Genomic DNA, 12,805 nt, shown 5'->3' with positions numbered 1-12,805 from the left:
GATAGAGAGTGTGGAATCTCTTTGCTTTTCAGGCTTTTCTCCGTATAGCAGTGAGAAACATGATTTTTGCAAAAACAGTTGTGAAAAGTGCTGCTTCTGGCCACCCTGAGGCTCTCGGAGCTCTGGTGCCCTGTGTGGGCAAGCGAAACCTGAGCCTTGAGGATCCGATGCTGCCTTCCTCCTCTAGGCTAGCCGCTCAGGTCGGCCCGTGGGTAGCGAGTAGAGCTGCTGCTTGCAGCGATCCCACAAACTCGGGCTCAGAGGTTAGCTGCTCACGTAAAAGAATAGACAGAAGAATAAGCAAAGGTCATTGTTTTACCAGCCTCTTATCCCTCTAAAAGGAAAGGATTACATGGGGAAGACAGGGCATTTCACTCTCCAGGAAAGTTAAGCTGACAATTGTTCATCATTATTAAATTTGGAACAAAAATAGCTGATAGCAGTGCACTGCAGTATGGTGAGAAGCCTCTTGGTCCTCCCTGCTGTGTTGCATGCAGCTCAGTGCTTATCGTAAAGGGGGTATAGGGACTCGCCATCCAGGATTTGCTGTCCACATTTGCCTAATGTATCTTGTGGATTGCTCTGTCCAAACTACAGGTTTAAACAGATGTTCTTAACAAACAGCATGGTAAAGGATGTTAATGTGTTTTGGGGGAGATGAGGGGGCATTGCTTTGGTTGGGTTGTTTTTTTTCGTCAAAGAATATTGAGGAAGATGATGAAAGAAATGAAGCTGTTCAGATAAACACTTTGCGTAGTCATTTTACACTGCTGCAGTATTTCAGTATTTATCTGTGTGGTATTTATCTTTTCAACCTACTCACAAGTTTGCAAAAGTCTAGATGAGGTGATTTCTGACGCAGCTTCTTGGAAAAGTCTAGATGGGTCAGTAAGAGAGCAGATAACAGACTAAAGGTCCATATGAAATCCATGATAGGAAAATGGAAAAAAAGTTTCTGGCTACCAGAAAAGGAGATAAACTGGTTTTGCACTAAACTGTGTGAAGTGGCAGACTGTCCTCAGATGAGGTGAAACTCAGTTAAAAGAGGTCTCGCATAAATTCTCCAACTGCGTAAATTGAAACTTGGGGCTTTGGGCTTGATGCAAGCTGGTGGTTTTGCTGAGCAGAAACCTCTCTCAAAGGAATGTGCCCCCACCACGGAAGGGGCCCAAAGGACAGTGCTCAGACTAGTTGCATCATGTCAATGGTTAAATATATCAAATTGAGGAAGTAACCCCAGTAAATGGGGTTACAACTCATCAGGATTACATTTGGAAGCTACAAGTGTGTGTACAAGTGAGATAAACAGCAGTAAAATTAAAATCAATTTTAGAGAGCAGCCTGTAAAAGCTAGCTCATCACCTGTTCTGTTTAGGTTGCCAAACATGATGAAACCAGTTACCAGCAACATTTTGGGGGAAGTGCAAAGTCCCTCTCAAAAGGCCTAGAAGCAGATGTTGTGAGCAAAGTGTTATAAAACTGAGCTGGCTGAGTGTTTTTGCTCCGGGCTGAATCAATATACTGACAATAAAGCGCTATAGAAATCCCACTCCATTGTGCATCATTAGCGAATCTGAGCCTTCTTTCCTTTTTGTCTCATTCTACAGCTCTTGATTACAAAAACGCTTCACTGCAAGTGAAAGCAGCCTATGTCATGCGATTCACTCGCTAATAGTTTTTTTTCAAACAAAATATTTGGACCCTCTTTGACCCTAGCAAGAGTGAGACAAACAGCTTGGCTACAGTTTTTCTTTAATCATTTTGGGTAGAAGCTGATCTCACTGGAAGAAGCTTTAGATTTCTTCTGAACATTGGGTTTTCTTTGCTTTCTGTTTCATAGGAAACTGGTTTTGGTTTTCTTCATTTTTTAGTTCTTTTTTTTGGTAAATTTTGTAAATATTTAACCCTTGTAGGCTTGATCTTTAACCACATTAAGAACAAAATCCAAGCAGATTCACCATCCAGAGAAGGAGTGCAGAAACAATGATTTAGGTCTGGAGGTGTGACAGCTTTTTGTTTCTGTCCCAGATATTAAATCTGGTGTTGCAGAAGGCCAACATTCAAATCTGATTCATTAACTCTCTCTAATGATTTGCAGGGTACTCAGGAACCTTGCTGGCACCTGAAGAGAAAACTTCCACCTTCTCTAACCTCCTCACTGTGGCTCTCCTTTGTGTTTCCAGACGCTTACCATTTGCTTTTTGAAAAGCAGAAATACACAATTCAGTTTTGACTATTCAGGTGCAGCAAAAATATTTGGGAATTCTGAGGTCGAGAGGTGAGGAGGACATAAGGATCCTGGGCTTTGCAAACAAAGAGGATGCTCTTACATGTGACTACAATTCAACCCATATCTTGGTCACAATCGTAATACAGCTCTGCAAACGTGAAGAACGCCATTGACTGCGGTGTTGGGCTGCCCAGCACAAAAGAGATGTTGACAAACAGGAGCAAGTCCAGTGGAGGGCCCCTATGAGATGGTCATGGTGGTGGAGCCCAGGAGGAAGAGAGGCTGGGAGAACAGAGCCTGGAGAAGAGAAAGCTGCTTTTGGAGGGGGATCTTCCATTGCCAAATGGGGCTGCAGAAGAGATGGAGTCAGACTCTTCTCAGAGGTCATGGTGAAAGGATGAGCGGCAACGGTCATAAGTTCAGCAAGGGAATTTCCAACAGGATGTAAGGAAAGAAATGTTCACTGTGGGAGAGTGAGCGAGCACTGGGACGGGGGCCCAGAGAGGGGGGAAGTTGCCATCCCTGGAAATCTTCAAAACTCAGTTGGACAAGCTGAGCCACATGATCCAGCTTTGAAGTTGGCCCTGTTTGGAGTAGCAGGTTCAACTAGAGACCTCCAGAAGTCCTTTCCTACCTAAACTTTTCTGTGATTCTATGAAACGTCTGATGTCTGATACTCAGAAATGCCTAGTTGTAGTAGCTAACCAATGCAAAAGAGTGCGTATAAGAAAATAGGAGACCCTTGAGAAAAATCTAAACTGTGACAGATGCTAGAGAATCCTACTTTATTTTGAACATGTTGGTTTCATAAACTGGTTTTATAAATATTCTGTATTCCTTCGTGGCCTTATTGACAACTGTATTCTTGAGTAGATCTTTCTTACAACTGAAACGGTGGTGGGAAATTCATTGGGAGCCCCAGTGGGAATATGCAAGTGTACTGAAGCGCTGTTGTTTTTTCTGAGGAAGAGGCACATAGTCTGGTTCAGCCTTGTCCAAAGGTCTGCATAACAGACAGCAAAGCTGGACCTGATGGCAGCAAGATGCAAGTCTAGGCAATAATTCCACAGAAAATGACTTGTGGAAGGATATTTGAAGACTTTTCGGTGTCTCCACGTGGAGATGCTTCACGAGTTGTACATATTAAGCAAGCGTGTTTAGGAATGGGTTATTGTTTTAGGGCCGGTCTCTTGCACGCTTTTGTTCTGAACAAGCAAGACTTTGCCAGCTGCTGGTTGCTTGTTATCCCGACTGTTATCTTGAGAGATTGTAGCGGTGGTGGTGCTTTACTACTATAAAACCTACCAAGTGTTTTATTCTAGTAGGAAGCCAGCACTTTAATCTGGCAGGCTTAGGATGGCGGAGACCTGCCAGAAAGGTGATGGTCGGGGGCCCTGGGAGTTGGGGGACGTGCCCTTAGGGGAGAGCTGACGGGATTCGCGTGACGGGCAGCGGCGGCAGATCATGCCCGTTTGGCGGCTTCACGGCTGGAGATGGCAGACTGCAAAATTAAAAGGGCTGTAATACAAAATGGCAAACTTCCCAGATGAGTGCGCTGTGCCTTAGGATGTAACTGGTAAGTAGATATGTTCTCTTCTTTTTGTTGGAAAATGTGAAAGGGGAGGGGAGGAGGGGGAAGACAAGCTGTTTCTCAACTAACTATTGTGGAATCGATTGCGTTTTCCCCTTCCTCATTGCTTCCTGGCACCTTTCATGTTAGGAGACAAGGTTGCTGAGAGGAAACGAGAAGGCAGGCTTGCAGATATGGACCGCGTGCTGCTTTTCCAGGGGCTCAGTCAGGAGCAGCGCTTCTGCTTTTACGCTGAAGAGAAGGTAAATGCTCTGTCCTTCCTCCTGCGCTCGCAATACGGGGACCAGGGCAGGTGAAGCAGAAATGGAGCGAGGAGACGGTGAGCTCTCCGACACGTGTGTTCCTTGGTAGCACATAAAGCAGTTTGCCGATAAGCCCCTGACTTTCCTTGGCTTGAGAGGGAATTTTGTGAGATAGATCAGAAGGACAAAGTCCTTTTTTCACTTATTTAAGCACGGGCAGTGCACAGCTAGGAGGCACTGGCAAACGCACGCTTGTGGGGATCTGCTGAAACAGTGTATGGGTACGGCTCTGGTCCGCTTTCGTAGAAATGTTTGGGGTCGAGGACTTCTGCTAAAGTATCACCTGTAGTGTATTTAAATCCTGACTTTCTCAGGACGCTGTTATCCCACAAAAGCCAAGGCAAGTGTATCTGTGTTAGCATTATGTTTGGAGCTAGCACATCATCCTCAGTGCTCCTGAAACCAGAAAGTTAAAGCTGTGAACCTGCTTTTGAGGTTGCATTGCCTAGCTACTGCAAATTCTGGCTGTTTTTACAGGGTTCATGTGAATTACTTGGTAAATATAGCGTGCTGGGGGGGGGGGGGTGTCACGCAGGAGCCCTGGGAGAGCAAGGAGTTTGCTCTTGTAAGCTGGAACAGACTGTGGCAGTGATTTTGGCAGCAATGAGAAACAGGGAGCATCTGGGCTGTGTTTGGAGGCAAACAGTGCCCACGATAGAGAGATCCAGAAATGCAGTTACTGGGAAGTCGTTTAACGTTTACAGCTAGGGAACAGAGTGTACAGAGGGGAATTTCCCTACCTTTCCCCAGCAAAAAAAAAAAAAAAAAAACATAAAATTATCGGCATAAAATTTGCAACAGTCCGAATCCCACCTGCTTCCTTGCCCTGCGCGGGCAAATACACCGCACTGGAGTGAACCCTCTGCCTTTAGTATATGCCTATAAAAGCAGCTGCCGCGAAGCGAAAACAGCGCGGGCGGCCGCGGGAGGGGGCCGGGCCGCGGGGCGTTGCGCAAGGGGGGTCTTTCCCGCGGCGGGGGGGCGGCCAGCGGCTTTAAAGGTGCTGCGCGGGGAGGGCGGCCGAGCTGTGCGGGCCCGGCGGCGCGGTGAGGGCCGGCGGCAGCGGGCAGGGCAGCCGGGAGCCGCTGCCGGGGGGAGCCCGGAGCCGGCGGCAGGCAGCGGGGCGGGGGGAGCCGATGCCCGGGGGATGCACGGGGGATGCCCGGGGGGGGGGGCGGCAGCGGGGCGGGGGGAGCCGATGCCCGGGGGATGCCCGGGGGGGGGGGGCGGCAGCGGGGCGGGGGGAGCCGATGCCCGGGGGATGCCCGGGGGGGGGGCGGCAGGGGGTCGCTGAGCCCTGCCGTGTCCCGCCGTCCAGGGGCGCTGCGATGGGGCTGTTTGCTGCGACACGAGCCGGTGCCTGCGCTTCTGGCTTTGTGCGAGCCTCTTCTAGGAGGGGCTGCTTGAAAAGCCTGCTGCAATCCGGGACAGCTCAGCCCTCGTAACCCTTCATAAGGACGTCTCCCTCTTACTGCTTTGCAGCTGGAGGGCTGACTGTCACCGCTGCTGAACGGGAGAGGAGCTCGAGTCCAGCTGTTATTCCCCGATCCGGCTCGAACCACCGAGGAGACCTCTCTGAATCCCCAGATTTCTGATCGTGGTGCTCTGAAACCCGCAGGGCTATGCTCTCCTACCGCATGCTGAATGCGAGGCATCCATCCAAGGTAACGTACCGTCTGCTATTAAGGTTGGTCTGATGCCCTTTGAAAACGAAAGGGAGGACAAAGGAGATTCTGGGATTCTCCAGTTCTTTACTGAGTGTCTGGGTTTGGTTTTTGAAACCAAAAAAATTTGGAGTTCATATGGAAAACACTAATATTTACTTATTTGAGAAACTTCTATCCCTTCTGCTTCCTAACATGGGAAAGCCTTACCCAAAATGGTTGGGAACCTACCAGAGTAAAAAGTCAGAGAAGGAGAATGTGCTGGAACTGTGTTTATTGCTGAAAAAGAGCAATGGGTCCATGGGGGCTTTGTGGCATTTGGGAAGGATGTTCCTGTTACCAGGGGCAGTAAGCCAAGGGAGAAGGAGAGGTACCTGCGGCGTGGTGAGTCTGGTCCCTGGAAGCACTATTGCTTTGTTACCAGGAGGAGAGCATGAAGCTAACGAATAATTTCTTCCATCTAGAATGATAACTGAGAGCTAATTCTGTAATGCGGCTGCCGTGTTGTTGCTTTTGTCTCTGCAAAAGAACAAGCAAAGGCTAATAACTCTTTGCACCTTTTTTTGCCATAGTGGATGCTTGCTCCTCTCTTCCTCTTACTGGCTGAGCTCAGCTCCAGCTTCCAACCCACCTACCTATGGAAGGATGCTGTGACGAATGAAAAAATCACTTGCCAGCAGTGCCCGCCAGGGACCTTCGTGGCACAGCACTGCACCAGAGAGAGACAGACAGTGTGCGAGCCCTGCCCGGATTTGCACTACACGCAGTACTGGAACTACCTGGAGAAGTGCCGGTACTGTAATGTCATCTGTGAGGAGAAGCAGGTAGAAGTGCAGCAGTGCAATTCCACCCACAACAGAGTATGTCAGTGCCAGGAGGGCTATTATTCGGAAATGGAGTTCTGCATCAAACACTCCGAGTGTCCTCCTGGCTCCGGCGTATTTAAACCGGGTATGTATCCTAGCTCAACTGCTGGGGCAGAGGCATGGGTGCTTGTGAGCATCTTATCGTATTCTGATGTTGCTGCTGGAGGTCAAAATCTAGGAGAAAAAGAGCAGCCAATGATTTCCTGTAGTTCAACTTATTCCCTCTGCTCATGGAGTGTTTTCCCAGGAGCTTTTATTTTATTTTATTTTTTTGCCACTTTCCCTTGCTACCCTTGAAACACCCCTGCAACATACTTTGGGACACGGTAATTCCTAGCTGCTTGCTTCGCCAGGCAGATCTGGCCAACTCTGGGAAATGATTCACTGTTCCTGTCTAGTAGCAACATGCTCCGAAATATCTGCTCCGAGGAGGTGGAAATGCTTTGGTAGTTCCTACTAGTTTGTCAGCTCTCTTTTCTCTTGCAGGTAGGTAGCCAAGGATTTGAGGCAGGAAACGCAGGTTATCTGGACCAAAAAGAACTGCTTATATCGTAAAAGCGCTGGGCTGGAGAATATATGTAGCTCTGGGGTTGGTTTATGTGATTTTTATTGTGCAATTTGGATAGGTTATATTTAAAACACAAAATGGATAAATGAATAAGACAGGGTGCAAAAGAGTAAAATCAGTCTTGCAAAGATTCATGTCTCAGGGAGATTCACAAGTGTGGGACTTTGTCCCCTGATGAGACACGTACCATGAAAGATTATAGGGCTTCTTTTCTTTTTTCAGTTGTTTCCTTAACATAAGTTTGTCTGGTTCCTTAGTTGCCTCCACTGGTGCGTGTGTGTTTATACACTTCCTAAAAATACGATTTGCATATAAGCATATGTTTCCCTCTCAGTCTCCCCTGAGTCACCAAGGACTGGTCTCTTTTTGGAAACCACAGCTGAGTAAACTAAAACAGCGTGGGTAGCATGGGTGAAAGCGGCATGTTTTGCTTTGTGTTTTGAAGATGTTGAGACTTTTGGCAATTCTTCCATGCATGACACAGAGGCACTCCAGGCTTATAGGCCAAAGGAGAAATGTCTCTTGTCTTCAGATGACTCTTACGGATGAGGTGGATAGTTTCCTTGTTTCTGTAGGGAATGACTGTTAAAAAATGCAGTGATTCAGCAAAAGGTGAACTAGTTTTCCAAACAATGTGGGAAAATCCCGTGAAATTGAAACATTACATTTGGCTTGAGGCTTGGTTGTAGCACTGAGCAGTCACGCGAGCGAGCTGGGACATTTGGGGAGAAGCAATTTTTATGTCATTTTATTTATTTACTGATTCACAAGTGGCTTCTTGTGGGGGACGTTACGGCACCGCAGCCCAGACGTCCTAATTCCCCCAGGAAGGGCAGAGCTTCGCTGCGGCTGGAAAGAGCGCTGAGGCTGCGAGCGCCTGGCTGAGCGGGACCCCGGGGCACGGGGAAGGCAGAGCCCTGGTGGCGCTTTGCAGGGCTTTAACGGGTGCAGACCTCGTCACTTTGGAGCAGTAGCTCCAGTGGCTTGGACAGACCTTGTTGGCTTTCAAGTTGGAGCAGAATTCTCTGATCTGTGTGCAGTTCCTCTAGGGATGTTGTCTTTATTTTGTTTCCCATTTACAAATATTGAACCATGTGTTGTTGGGGTCATCATCTGAGCTGGCTAGGACATCTGCTTTTAAAGTCAAAGAAATAACCTGAAGGAGGTTGCAACAAGGTAAAAACCTTGCTCTTCTCTAGCCATGTGAAGAGGAGTTGAAAAGGGGTGTGAAATCTGATTGCGACAAGGCCATTACCTCTTCTTTCAAAGAATATAAGAGACACCCTGGACAGAATCTTGCTGGCATGTCATTTTGGTGAAAAGGCAGCCGGTCTGGCCCTGAGCCTTTAGTGGGAAAACGCAGCACTGCAAAAGAGCACTGAAGCCCTCAGCAACTTTTACTTTCACTTGGCTAGGAGCCTCCCAGCTGTGTTACGCTGTGAATCGAAGGACTGTTTCAGCAGTCCGCTTACTCGGTCCCAGCTGGTGTGTTCGACCCATGAGGTGGCCCCTTCCACCAGCAGGTGATGCTTCCTCTCACATCTGGAGGCTTACGACAATTCACCAGCATGTGGCAAATGCTTTGGCATCAATGCTTGGAAAATGACTAGAAAAAGTGTCGCTGTTTGTCCCGCAGACGGACACACGCTTTTCAAGGAGGGGTTACAGACCCTGACCGTCTGCAACATATTGCCCTCACGCTCAAACTCTGCCTGATGCTCTTTGCTCAGCTGGCATCGGCCACGACTTCTGAGCCTGCTCGCTGGCTGGGTCATCGCCACGAACACCAAGGTGTGTGGTTGGGGAGGGACATGCTGACGCTGCCTTTGCTGCCCCCATGCCCAGGTACCCCCTTCAAGAACACCGAGTGTCATCCCTGCCCCCGGGGATTCTTCTCGTCCTCCAACTCCAGCACCAAGCTGTGCCAGCCCCACCAGGACTGCGTGCAGCAGGGGAAGATAACCAACGTCCAAGGAAATCAGTACCACGACACGCTCTGCACCTCCTGCGGGGTGGGGAGAGGCAACGGCACGCAGGGAGCAGGTGAGCCCGTGGGCACGCTGCCGGCCTGTCTGGTGCAAGGGTCTCTGTGGGTGGAGCGGGGAGATGCTGGAGCCGTGTTGTTGCTGGGGCGAGTGTGAACTTTCTGGTGTCTTTTTCTATGTGGATGACAAATGAGATAAAATTACTTTTAAAAGTATAGTGATAACTACAGAGGATTAAAATATAGTCTCTCTCCCTCCTTCACCTTCACATACCTTTGCATTAGGGCAAGGAACAAGTACAGGGTTTGAGCAACAAGCACTTCTCATCCGGGCTGCGGTACCAAACCACATGCACGTTCCTTGCCCATTGAGAATACGGAGTTGGCAATGAAATCCTACGGGTGCTTAGTAGTAACTTTGATAACTGGGGCGAGCTGCCAGCACACACAGACAGTTCTTTCAGTTATAGGCTCTGTTGCCCGTAACTGATTGCTTGTAATCATGTAAACATACCCGGTGTGAAGGGCCATATCACCAGAAAGCCTGCTGGTCTTCACCCGGATCAATCTCTGGCTGGCCTAGTTTTGCTTCCTCTCCCGGTCTTTCATCCTGTCTTTCTGGAAATTCTTATTGTTGCCTCCAAGGTACAAAGTACATCAGAGCCTCAGTGTAACTTGGATTTTGGCCTGTTACGTGGAAAAAGCAATGACACTGAATCAGCTGTCTCAAAATGACAACACAAAACGTAGCGTTGAGTTTCACTAGAATCTGAAAGTTGGGCAAGAGCCTTCAGTTGGCACAGACAAGGCAGGAGAGGTGGGAGAGCGATGGAATGGCTCCTGACAGCTGTTCTGTAACTTGCATTCTCAACGATTTAGGGGATGAGAAAGGGACCCGACTCCTTCATGTGCAAGCTAATTCAAGGGCCTGATATCAGTTAAGGTGAGTCAGGCAGCTGCTTGAAACTACCTGCTCTACCCTGAATGTACAGCTGATACACAAAGGAGACAAAGTCTGTTCCTCTGGTGTCAGTGAATCTTCACAGTCTTGGACTTCAAAAAGAAATAGCTTCCCTTCATCTGCCATGCAGCAAGAAGGATTTTCCCCCCAGCAACGTATGAGAGGAACTCATCTTTCAATCATCTCCCTCCCAAGAGCTTTATGCAAAAGTATTTCAACAAACTGGCCTAGCAAACATGTGGCATTTCTCATTAAGAAGTGTGACTCATGCCATGAGCCACTCGCCAGGAGCGTGATCCTGGTGGAGTGAGTGGGCATCAGATGAACATCTGTGTCATCAGCACGTGCCCTTTCCTCACCACTTGCCAGGAGTGTGATCCTGGTGGAGAGAGAGGACATCAGATGAAAATCACCAGCAGCACGTGCCCTTCCCTCTTGTTAAGCAATGGCACCTGGATCCAGACCAGCCGTTGAGCTATTTATGGAGGTACAGGTTCTGTGAGCTATGGGGAGCTGAATGGTGTTTTAAACTCCAGTTCTTCAGATGATTTCACTCAGCGGGGAAGGTACACGGGCACTTGTGCTTCTCTTTTGTGCAGACAATTGCAGGAACACTTAAATAACACACTCCAAGTTTGGAGGAGGGTCAGAGGATCCAGGCAAGCCGAACTCAGTATAACCAGTGGAACTGTTCCCAGTTTACACTGGCACAAAATCAGGCCAGTCTCTCCCTTATTGGTTAATAGTTGGATGGGCCTGTGTAGGATGGGCCAGCGCTGGGAAGTTTTGCCTGCAGTGAGAGCTGGATCCAGTCTTCCCCAGCCGTTAGCTGGCAGGGATGGACTTCTTATTTAATGATGTCATACTTGGTGCTTTCCTTCTCTTCTCCCTTCCAACCTCATTTTCTCCCTGCAAAGACTCTTATTCTGACCTGTTTATCCCATAGCGCACCTGCCAGGCATGCCGGCCAGCAGCTCTCACCCTTTCCCCTTTAGTTACAGCAAAGTGCAGGTCTGGTGCGAGTCCGATGATGCCTCCGAGCAGCCTCGGAGCTGCCAGTCGCACCCTGTCTGGGCCCCGCGTACTCTGCTGCGTGCGTGGGCAGCGTGTGCAAGCAGGTCTGTTTGTGCAGCTGCTCTGGGCTGTAATGAACACTCTGGAAATGAGGTTACAAGGGCAGCAGGCTTCCTGGTAGGACTCAGTGAGCTGGAGCCCATGGCCTGAGCTGGCCTTTCCTGGATGGAAGCGCCTGGGTCAGGACAGGATCCCGTGGAGGGAGAGGGGCGGCAGCAGGGTTAGCTGGTTTGTTCCTTGCTTCGGACTGGTCTCCTGGTGTCACGCTGTGACCTTCCCTCTAACCTTCGAGCGGTTCTCTCCTACCAGCCCTAGAAGACGAGGACTGCGAACAAGCTGTGATAGACTTTGTGGCTTACCAGAACATCCCCGTGAGAAAGCTGAAGCGCCTGCAGCAGATCCTCGAGCACTCGCCGCGGAGGCAGGCGCCAGGGAGCAGGGCAGCCGTCCAGGAGAAGTTCAGGGCTTACCTCATCCACCTGAAAGAGGGTCACTACAAAGTCACCAGGGAGCTGCTGGATGCGCTGCGGGCCACCAAGCTGCACTCGATCGAGGAGAAGGTCCGGCAGCGCTTCCTCTTGTACTGAGAACGTGAACCGAACTGTTAGGGTTTGGGGGGGGGGGGTTGCGTTGGGCGTGTGCGTGTTGTGTCTTGTTTTGTTTTCTTCACTGTGGCTTTGTTAATTTATTAATCGTTCAAAAACTAACTTGAAATGCACCACGGAGGAGATGAACGATGGGTCAGAGCCACGCTGTGCTCTCTGGCAGCTGCCGTTAGGCCTGGTCTGCGTGCAGGTGTATATCGCTTGTCTGTAACTGCCTCAGGTGGACCTTGGTGCGCTGTAAGCAGCGGTGTGTCCGTGCGAGGAGCCGCCACGCGCGCGCGGGGCTCGCGGAGATCCTGGGCCGCCTCTGGGCGCCGGCTGCTTGCTTTCCAGCACTCAATATGGGTCAATGTTTTATCGGAAGAGAAACACACAACCAAGGTCATTTTTCCGGGGAAGGACCCTGTTCCCCCTTTTTAGGCTACTGTGCAGCTTAGTTTTAAACAGTCTGGTTTTGTTTTTTTTAATTATTTAATGGTATTTTCTGCAGAGGATTCACTTGCGTGCGTTTGTCACACTGGTTTTGAGAAAGGAGTTTGCTGAGACAGTTTGGGTGTAGGATGCCCCTAAAGTTACTGGTACAGCTGGCTTTAAGTTTGTGTCTGAACTACCTGATTTTATACCATATGTGAAATACATTTTGTAAAGAAAAAAGCAAAGAAGCTATTTTATTATAAGAATCTCTGTCACCAGAGCCCTTTCCTCGTCTCATTTGGGTGGGGGGGAGGCGCCGTCGTGAGTCCCGGACGATCTTCTTCTGCCTCTTGCTTAGTTCTGCCCCGTTTCCACCTGTGCCCGCACCCTGCGATCGTAAAACACCCGCCTTCGCCCCAAACCAAAGAGCAGCAAAAAGAGCCGTCGCGAGCCGAGGGCCGGGCTGCGCGCGGATTCGCGCCCGCACGCGAGCAGAGCGGAGGCAGCGCTGCCTGCACGGGCAGGAGGCAGCTCCTGGGCAACCCC

General features: G+C 49.5%; 1 protein-coding gene across 1 annotated transcript; it reads left to right on the top strand.

The window, feature by feature from the left end:
• Nucleotides 1-4,031: 4,031 nt before the first annotated feature.
• Nucleotides 4,032-12,523, top strand: TNFRSF6B (TNF receptor superfamily member 6b). The gene is made up of 5 exons (XM_013953224.2): nucleotides 4,032-4,063; nucleotides 5,606-5,787; nucleotides 6,360-6,738; nucleotides 9,067-9,264; nucleotides 11,550-12,523. The coding sequence occupies exons 2-5, from the start codon at nucleotides 5,746-5,748 to the stop codon at nucleotides 11,825-11,827; spliced, it is 897 nt and encodes a 298-aa protein (XP_013808678.2). The 5' UTR covers nucleotides 4,032-4,063; nucleotides 5,606-5,745; the 3' UTR covers nucleotides 11,828-12,523.
• Nucleotides 12,524-12,805: the final 282 nt, after the last annotated feature.

The sequence above is a fragment of the Apteryx mantelli genome, chromosome 18 (genome assembly GCF_036417845.1).
Source record: "Apteryx mantelli isolate bAptMan1 chromosome 18, bAptMan1.hap1, whole genome shotgun sequence".
Lineage (NCBI taxonomy): Eukaryota > Metazoa > Chordata > Aves > Apterygiformes > Apterygidae > Apteryx > Apteryx mantelli.
The sequence above is the reverse complement of the archived record's forward strand: the minus strand, read 5'-3'. Positions and strand labels throughout refer to the sequence as shown.

Coding starts and splice junctions, on each gene's coding strand:
- TNFRSF6B (XM_013953224.2), top strand. CDS start 5,746: ATGCTCTCCTACCGCATGCTGAATGCGAGGCATCCATCCAAG. Junction 5,788..6,359: donor ATGCGAGGCATCCATCCAAG/GTAACGTACCGT, acceptor TTTTTGCCATAG/TGGATGCTTGCTCCTCTCTT. Junction 6,739..9,066: donor CTCCGGCGTATTTAAACCGG/GTATGTATCCTA, acceptor CCCCATGCCCAG/GTACCCCCTTCAAGAACACC.